Genomic DNA, 9,462 nt, shown 5'->3' with positions numbered 1-9,462 from the left:
TACAGCTTGGTGTCAGTAATATGCCTTGAAAGAAAGTGAAAGTGAAGCCGCTCAGTCGTGTCCGACTCTCTGCGACCCCGTGGACTGTAGTCTACCAGGCTCCTCCGTCCATGGGATTCTTCAGGCAAGAATACAGGAGTGGGTTGCCATTTCCTTCTCCAGGGGATCTTCCCTACCCAGGGATCGAACCCAGGTCTCCCGCATTGCAGGCAGACGCTTTAACCTCCGAGATGCCTTAACTTTGCTTAAACGGATCAGAAAACTGCTCCCGCCTGGCACAGATCGTCAGGTAAAGCAGCTGACTCCTATTAAACTTCTTTTGAGATAAGGAATTACTCTGCGGAGAAGGGTGTGTGAGTCAAAGGTGAGCTCCCAGTGTGCGCGAGATGTCGACAGTCAATTCTTAGGTAGTCCAAGCTAAGAACTGGTCACCCTCCTGGATCAGAGGCATAAAGCCCGCCAGGTCAGAAGGATCACGGCCAAAGCCGGCTGCCAGCCACGTGGCCCAGCCTGCTAGCTGAGCGGCGGTCAGCGGAGGCGCGGCCCGAGGGGGTGGAGCTAGGGCGCCCGGACTCGCCAGCTCTACGAAGTGCGCCTGCGCACGGGGTAGCCCGAGCGCGCCAGCGGCGTTAAAGGCGGCTCCCCGCCCTGCTGGCCGCTCCAGTCTCCGCAGTGCGCAGGCCCGGAGCTCACTTCTTGTCATTCGGCGCCGCGTGCGGGCTTGTGGCTCCGTAGCAGTAGCGGCGGCGGCGGCGGCGGCGGCGGCGGCTGGTCTCCGGCAGGATGAGCGGCTTCAGCAGCGAGGAGCGCGCGGCGCCCTTCACCCTCGAGTACCGAGTCTTTCTCAGTGAGTGTCGGAGGCCCACGGCCCTTCCCTGCCAGCCCGCCCATTCATTCCCGGGCCTCACTTCGGCTCCCGCTCCAGCAGCTGCGGCCCGCGCTCGGCTCGTTTTCCCGGGCGCCGGCCGGCCTCCTCCTCCGGTCCCGGGGACTTGGGCGGCGGATCTGGGAGGGCCTGGCCCTCATTTCACACGTCCCGCTCGCGCGTCGGACGGCGTGAATAGGCGTTCCCGTTTCACACGCCCGATTGGACCTGAACCTGCGCCAGGCTAATTTTGCAGGTGTCCGGCTTAGGCAGTGTCTGATGGGAAAAGGAAACCACTGAGCCACCCTAAATAAGGTGTCTTGGGATAAGCTAATCCCCGTAAGAGGATTATTCAATTCGGAGGAACGGCGTGGGGGAGAGGAGGTGACGGTGGTGACATCCTAAGACCTTAATTCCTCCTCTGTAGCTCAGGTTGTGGGGACCTGGAGGGGTCAAGTCCAGGCTCACGTCCTACAGACGGGGAAACTGAGGAGCGGTCAGTAGAGGACTGGACCGGTCCCTCTGAGGTCCCAGTGGCGCTTCTGTCTCCCTGACGCTTGGTTTCCCATAGCCCAGATGCTGGAAAGATGCCTTATGAAACAGAAAGCTGTTCTCCTCCCGTCAAACAGGTGACGTCAGTCGGGCAAGCATGAGTAAGAAAGTGCCAAATTTTGGCCCCTGGGCCGGGGAATCGCGTCTAAGGGGCACCCACTCAAAGTCTGCATTTAAAGGCTGCAGGCTCCGCTTTCCTTTAGCCTCCTAGGTGGGGGAAAGCTATCTCTTGTTTATCTTTATCTTCTTACCATCCGCCCCCCCCCACCCTTCCAAGATTATTAGAGAGAACGGAGGCGTTTCTGTTTGAACTGCTTCACTATTTTGTTCCAAAGGAAATGGGCAGGTGCCTTGAGTTCTATGAGTTCCTGGTATGAAGAGCAGTGAAGAGACGGGAAGAGGGGATACATGGTTAATACTGAAAGAACAGAGCTCCTAGCCTAAAGTAGCCTGGTGTTAGGGGAAAAGGAAAGTGAGCTGTTCAGTTACACAACTAGTCGAAGTTTAGACTGCCATTTAAAATCCAAAAAAGTGTGGGACCTCCCACACCCATTTTATGAATTTCGGGAATCAGCAACAAGGGCAGTGCAGAAACCTTTGACAATTCACTGAGCAGTTTTTCTGCAGTTAGTGTTGGCTCCAGAATTTCTCTGCAGGAGGGACTTAGAGAAGTGACTCTAGTTTGAAGGTTTGGGGATGATTAGGGTAATTGTTTTCAAGTTACAGTTTACAGAAGAAAAACAATTTTTACTCAGATTATGCATAGGTAGTGAGTACTATATAATTTTAATTTAAAAAAATTATAGACTTCTTAGCATCCTTCTTTAATAGGATGCTAATTTTACCTCTATAATGTTAATTTGCCAATCTTTTTAAAACTGATAATGGGTTGGATCACAAGTCACTGTTGACTCTGAAGGGTCATTGGGGGTGGTCACTGCTCAATTTTTCCTATTCCACCTTGATTTTTAATCATGAAGGAATGCAATGTGGACTAAGCCTTAGGTTTCCTAAAGAATAGTGAGGAAGTTTTAGAAGTACTTTTTTGATATGGTAGCTAGTTCTCTAGAATACAGAAATTGCCTGTTAAAGTGTTGTTACAACTAGATTATCCTTAAGAAAAATTATAATCTCAGATGGCTCTGTCTCCCTGGAAACACCACTTAAAGCAACATGGTTTATAATTTGACAAATTGGTCCCCTCCCTTCTCCCTGAACCCAGGTATGTCATTAGCTGTGTTAACTGATGAAAGATCAAACAATTTGCTTGCCTTTTGTATACCAGACATTGCAGACAGGCTCTGGGGAACCCAGGTTTGTAAAGCTGTCCCCACCCTCACCAGAGAGGTTAGTACCTTTTAGACCCCTAAGGAACAAGTAGAATGAAAACCTAACCTGGTCTTGGAGCAGTCAAGTATAAAACCAGTTTCTCTGGGGTGGGAATAAAATCTGGTGAGTGGTGTTGATTATGGGGAGGAGAGGGTATGTGGGATATCTCTGTACCTTTTTCTCAATTTTATTGTAAATCTAAACATTCTCTTAAAGTCTTGAAAAATGTGTACTTCATGCATCTGGAAATGTAGTTAACCAATAAAAGTAATAATATTTTCTAACTGATTTTGCAGAAAATGAAAAAGGACAATATATCTCTCCATTTCATGATATTCCAATTTATGCAGATAAGGTAAGACCTCATTCTCTGACCATAGTCTCTTTGCTCAGCTCAGTTAGTTTGACATGGGGATTTTCTTGTATGTCTTAACAAGTGCTTAAAATGCCTCATTGTGCTATGAGTTAAAGGTGCATTGACTAAAAAGGAGACTGTCTTCGATTCCGATTTTTTGGTTAGAAGAAGCAGCTATAATTTGGAGAAGGAGTAGAGGAACAGAAACAAATGTATTAAACCTGCCTGGGTTTTAAAAAAGAAAAACCACCAGAATTACTGGTAACTCTTTTAGTTTTTATTTTCATTTTTGCCTTTTTATATTTCCTAATCTTTTTGCAAAGAGTGTGTATTATTTGTGCAAACTTAAATAGTTTTTTTTTTAAGCCATTGCTTGTTTTATGCTCCCTCCCAATAGGAAAAGTTTATCCTATACATATTTAGGAACTGACACAAGGACAAATATGTGATTCTTTTTATACCTTTAAGGTTTTTTTTTTTAATTCAGCCAGGAAATTTGACCCACAGTGAGTGCAAATCGTTTAGATGTTAATACATAATACCTGTGAATATCACATTCCAGTGTTTGTCTAGAATAATAAAGATGAAATCTTATCCTTATGTGTGCTGAGTCTTACTTTTTTTCTATGCTGGACTATCAGAAATAGATAAGTTCATTGTACTTCTATCGGGAAGATTGCTACAGTTCTGTCCTGACACTTGGACGCTGGCAGAAAATCTAATCTTGTGTGTTGCTTCTGAGTAGTCTGCCTGAGCTGGGCTTTAACTGGAGGCATTGGAGCAAACAGCTCAAGGCCAATTATGTGGTATAGTTACAGGAGAGACCTCTAATTGGCATGTGTTCTCCGGTGGGATTCTCCAAGCTGTACTTATTTAGAACCTTTTAATTTGTTACATTTGATTTCCTGGGAGTTGATATGAACTGCAGAATCCTTCTTTCCTCTTGAATTGGCATCGTTTGGTTGACTTGGCATCATTTGGTTGGCTTGAATTGTCTTGTATAATTAGTAATCAAAGTACTTTGCAGTTACATTTCAGACCATTTTGAATAATCAAGAAGTATAAAATGATGACCCTAAGTTTATTGATACCTTGGCATACAGATGTAGTAAGGAAGGAAACCATTTTCTTGACATAGAGCTGGGGTTTTTTTTTGTGTGTGTGTGTGTATGTTCATAGCATCTTAGCCTGTTTGGGTTGCTGTAACAAAATACCTAGACTGGGTAGCTTATAAAGAACAGAAATTTGTTGCTTGCAGTTCTGAAGGCTGGGAGGCTGAGATCAGGGTGCCAGCATGGCTGGGCAAGGGCCCTTTTCTGGTCACAGAGTTCTAGCTGTTTATGTGGTGGAAGGAGCTGGGGGTCTCCCTGGAGCCTCTTTTATAAGGCACTGATCCCATTCACGAGGATTCCACCCTTATGTCTTAAGCATTTCCCAAAGGTCTCACCTACTGTACCATCACTTTTGAGGGTTAAGATTCCAACATACGAGTTTTGGAGGGACAGAAACATTTAGCCCATAGCTGTAAGTTGTTGGACAATATTCTTGCCTAGGATCAGACAAATCATAGCAGTTATGGTGCCTAATCTTGTTGCTGCTACAAGTTATCCCAAAATAGGAACTGAGATTACCTTTTGATGTTGTGTAAAACATCTTCACTCTGGTTACCCTGCAACTCGTTGATGTCTTTCACAGGACTGGTTGTATGTATAATCTGGGATTATGCAAGTGAAGAGTCCGCCTTTGTACCATCCTGGTGGTGGTGGTGGTGTAGTTGCTAAGTACTTAGCAACTTAACTTAGCAGCTAAGTCTGACTCTTGGAACCCTGTGGGCTGTATGTAGCCCGCCAGGCTCCCCGTCCATGGGATTTCCCAGGCAAGAATAGTGGAGTGGTTTGGTATTTCCTACTCCAAGGGATCTTCCCCACCCAGAGATTGAGCCTCATCTCCTGCAGGCGGTCATCCTGCAATGCAGGGGATTCTTTACCTCTGAGCCAGCAGGGAAACCCCATTTGTACTATCCTGGACTGGCTCAAAAGCACAAGTTCTTGCAATGACCATGGATTTCACCAGTGGTCCAGACCTCAGTGAACTCAAGACTCCTGCCTTAGAGGCAGGAAAGAGTTGTTTCTTTTTGTTTGTTTTTAAGGAAGTTTAGTCTATACAAAACATGGGTGTGGTACACAATTTATTTTGGATTCTAGCCTAAATAAAAGATCTGATTAATTCCATTGGTTACGGAAGAGTGTGATTTGGCGGGGGGGGGGGGGGGGGGGGGGGGGGGGGGGGGGGAGGTGCGGAATTCAGTATGATTAAGTTTATGTAAATACATTTCTGTGTGGGGACACGTAGACTTTATCCCTAATGTGCCCTGCAGTTTGAGGGATGGTAATGAGGGAATGTGCCTTTAACACAACTCAGCTCTATAAGGAAAAAATGCCCAAAGGCTTGTATTCTACTCCACATCAGGACCTTTCAATGTAGATAGAATTTGGGAATTCTGGGGTGGTCCAGTGCTTAAGACTCCTGCTTCGACTATAGGAGGCATGGGTTTGATCCCTGGTTGGGGAAGTAAGATTCTGCATGCTATATGGCAAGGCCAAAAAAAAAAGAAAATGTGGACAGTTAAGTATTTGATTTCTTACTATGTGTCATTAGATAATTGATCCAGCCAGTTCTGGAAATCTCTGTGACTCGGATACCCTACTAGGTTATTTCCATATCCACTGGGTGAAAGTGAAAGAGGGACTCACTGGATATTTAATTGTAGGGATATCCTTTGCTCTGGGTCTATTTTGGGATCAAATATAAAAATATCTGTAGCTCAAAGTGTATTCTGACTTAAAACTTCTGAGATAACAGAAAGTTTAAGTATCCAGAACATAATCAGGATAAACGGTGTGAAGCACTGGGTAGATTAAAAAGCTTTATCAAAATCAAGCTTTAAAGTGCTCAAGTATCATGAGTTGATGTTCTAATTTTAGAAGTTTGGTATCTTCTATTCCATATCTTAAACTCCTATATTAAATACCAGTTATAACCATATAGGCTTTTGTAATGTTTTTCAGGAGACTGTTGGGAGAATATGTAAATATGGAACTTTTCACCTTTAAAAAAAGCCAAGCTTCTAGTCAAATGGGTGGTTGCTCTAGAAATTGAACAGGATATTTTCTGCAGTTGTGTACCATTCTTAACTTTTTAAAGATACTATCTTACTATACCTGAAATTTCTAGAGGAGATATGCCACCCAAGCGGATGCTTTTTAGATTATTGTTGACCCTTGAGCAATGTGGGGGTAAGTCCCCTACTGGCTTATGATTTACAGTTGGCCCCCTGTATTCCTCCCTATCTGGGGATTCAATTGACAGATCATGTAGTTCTGTAGTATTTACTATTGAAAAACATCCACATATAAGTGAACCTACACAGTTCAAACCCAAAGTGTTGTTCCAAGGGTCAGTGGTACTCACTTCCTTACAGGGTTTGCTTTGTTTTGAATTTTCTGTTTGTTTTTATGTTCAGTTTTATAAATGAAACTTTAAAGAATGTCACTAAATTAATAATTTAAATACTGTTCCTCTTCTCCAAAATTATATGTATATAGACTGGTTGGAGTTTTGTTTTGTGTTTCCCAAACCAAAGTTTGAACTGGGAACATAGATGAAAAGTGATAACAATTAAAACTTAATTGGCATGTCATAACTGAGAATAAATTTCCTATTTTTTCCCCCCTCAGATGAGCTTTAAGATGGCTAAATTTTAAAAACAGATATCCTGACCATAATCTCTGGTTTATCAATTTTGTCAAAGAGGTAGAGTTTGTAAAACAAACTTGAAACAGACTCATATAAAGAGAACAAACTCGTGGTTGCCTGAACAGGGATGAGGGAAATAGTTATGGGAGATTGAGGTACAATCTTCCAGTTATAAAATAAGTTATGGGGATGTAGTACAGCATGGGGAATATAGTCAATAATATTGTGATCACTTTTGTTTGGTGACAGATGACTAGTCTTATCATGGTGATGATTTTATAATGTATATAAATATCAAATCACCATGCGGTACTCCTGAAACTCATATATTTTAAGTCCATTATATGTCAATCAAAAAAAATAAGTAAAAAGACAAAATTTTTTGGATGGATTTGACTAAAAAGTTGTGATGATTAAATATGCATGTAATGTGCATTCATAATGCCTGGCTTATACGGTCTCAATAGACAATAACAAAAAAACACAAAAAAAAACCCCACAATAGGATGATGATGTTAACCACAATGACTGGTTCTGTCTGAAGCCTTTCAGAGCTCTATTGTAGAAAGATCACTGAACTGGGAGTAAGAAACCTTGGTTTTAGTCGTGGTTTTGCCACTAACTAGCTTGGTCATATTGAGCAAGTTGCTTTACCTCTGAGCACTGTTGGTCTTAGCGGGTGTTTTAGATTACATTTAGCACTATGCTAAAGCCCTTATGTGGATTATCTCCTTTAGCCGACATTCCAATCTCCAAGCTGGGTTCTTTCATTAACTTAGTTGTCCAGGATTACCAACCAGCATTCATAAGCATCAGTGGCAGGATGCAAACCCAGGTATTAGAACCTGTCGTGTTAACCATTGAGCCACACTGGCTCAAGTGAGAATGGGTGGTGGATTTTCCTCTGTGTTTTTTGGTATTTTCCAGATTTTCTACAGTTGATATCTCTTTGATATTTATAAAGAAAAAAGTGGGGGGGGGGGGACAGAAAAAAAAGACTTCAGCTTTCTGTCTCTATGAATTCAACTTCTCTAGATACCTCATCTGAGTGGAATCATAATTTGTCTTTTTGTGACTGGCTTATTTCACTTAGCATAACGTCCTCAGGGCTCATCCCTGTAGTGACATGTGTCAGCATTTCTTTCCTTTTTAAGGCTGAATGGTATTCTGTTGTATGTACATACCACATTTTGCCTATCCATTCTTCCCTTGGCGGACACTTGGATGCTTCTGCATTTTAGCTATTGTGAACAATGCTGCCACGAACACGGGTGCACAGGTCTCTTCAAGACCTGCTTTCAGTTCTGGGGGTGCAGCGGTATATACCCAGAAGTGAAATTGCTGGATCATATGGTAATTCTATTTTTAATTTTTTGAGGAGCCACCATACTGTTTTCCACAGTGGCTATACCATTTTACATTCCTATCAACAGTGCATAAGAGTTCCAAATACAATGCATAATGTTTTAACAGAAAAAGTGTTGTTTTTTTCCTCCAGTAGCAGTGGAGTGATTGGTTGAATTTCTCATATCGGTTGCCCTGAAAATCCTGAGTATCATCGTGTACCTCGTGGCAGCTCCCTGAACTGTAGACATGGTGTCTAGGAGAAACGAACTGTCCTTTACTAGTAGTTCCTTCTAAAGAATAAGAACATCCCCCCTTTTTAAATATCAAGATAATTGAAAAACACCCTCTTTTGATAATCATCAATGGGGAAAGTAGTGACTGAAAGTTATTACGCATTCATTGCTTTAAAAAAAGATACAGTAATCACTACAGTAGCTACCTACACTTGAAAATACGCTAAATATTCATTTTACATCGTCCCTCACCTAGATGTGTGGACTTCAGGCTATAGCCTGAGGCCTGTAAGCTAAGTGATATGTTCAGAAATCCGAACTCTTAGGGAGTTGAAAAAGCTTGAAATATGTTCACTGTTTGTATCTGGCACAAAATAGCGGTGCTCAATACATATCTGTTGATGAAAAATGAATGAATGGTCTCTGAGGCTTCTTGCAGGATACTCCTTGCTATTTTTGGCTCAGCTAATTTCTAAAAAGTACCAAACTTTCAGGCTTTCAGAGTTCTTCTGTTTTCAGTAGTTTTTTCCTGAAAGATGTTCTCTTTCCTGTAATGTTGTTTCTTTCTCTTTCTCTTTCTTTTCTTCTACATTCGTAATAGTTTATGTAGGTTTGTAATGTTAGCTAATGTGGTTTTTGAGGATCTCTATGTATTTATCATTTAGTAAAGCATTCAATGTATTTTCCAAACTTTGAATCAGTGATTTTTATTCACTCCTTTTTTTTAACTTGAGGCGTTTTATTCATTTGTTGATATTTTATTTTAAAAGACTTGCCAGTATCCCAGACTTAGAACAAACTTCTGGTCTCCAGAAGTAAGAATGAGGGGAGGAGATAGTTAGGGAGTTTGGGATCGACATGTACACACTGCTATATTTAAAATGGATAACCAACAAGGTCATACTGTATAGCATAGGGAACTCTGCTCAATGTTAGGTGGCAGCCTGGATGGGAGGGCAGTTTGGAGGAAAATGGATAAATTTGTACGTATGGCTGAGTCTCTTTGCTGTCCACCTGAAACTATC

At 42.3% G+C, this 9,462-nt stretch overlaps 1 protein-coding gene across 1 annotated transcript in view; it reads left to right on the top strand.

The window, feature by feature from the left end:
- The first annotated feature begins 650 nt into the window (after window positions 1-650).
- The window catches only part of PPA1 (inorganic pyrophosphatase 1), a 31,650-nt gene continuing 22,838 nt past the window's right edge, over window positions 651-9,462 (top strand). Inside the window, exons 1-2 of the mRNA XM_043926441.1 lie at window positions 651-847; window positions 3,043-3,101. Coding sequence (XP_043782376.1) covers window positions 784-847; window positions 3,043-3,101 — 123 coding nt within the window. The 5' untranslated portion in view covers window positions 651-783. The remainder of the gene's footprint in view (window positions 848-3,042; window positions 3,102-9,462) is intronic.

The sequence above is a fragment of the Cervus elaphus genome, chromosome 15 (assembly GCF_910594005.1).
Source record: "Cervus elaphus chromosome 15, mCerEla1.1, whole genome shotgun sequence".
Lineage (NCBI taxonomy): Eukaryota > Metazoa > Chordata > Mammalia > Artiodactyla > Cervidae > Cervus > Cervus elaphus.
This window is presented reverse-complemented; position numbering and strand designations above follow the sequence as displayed.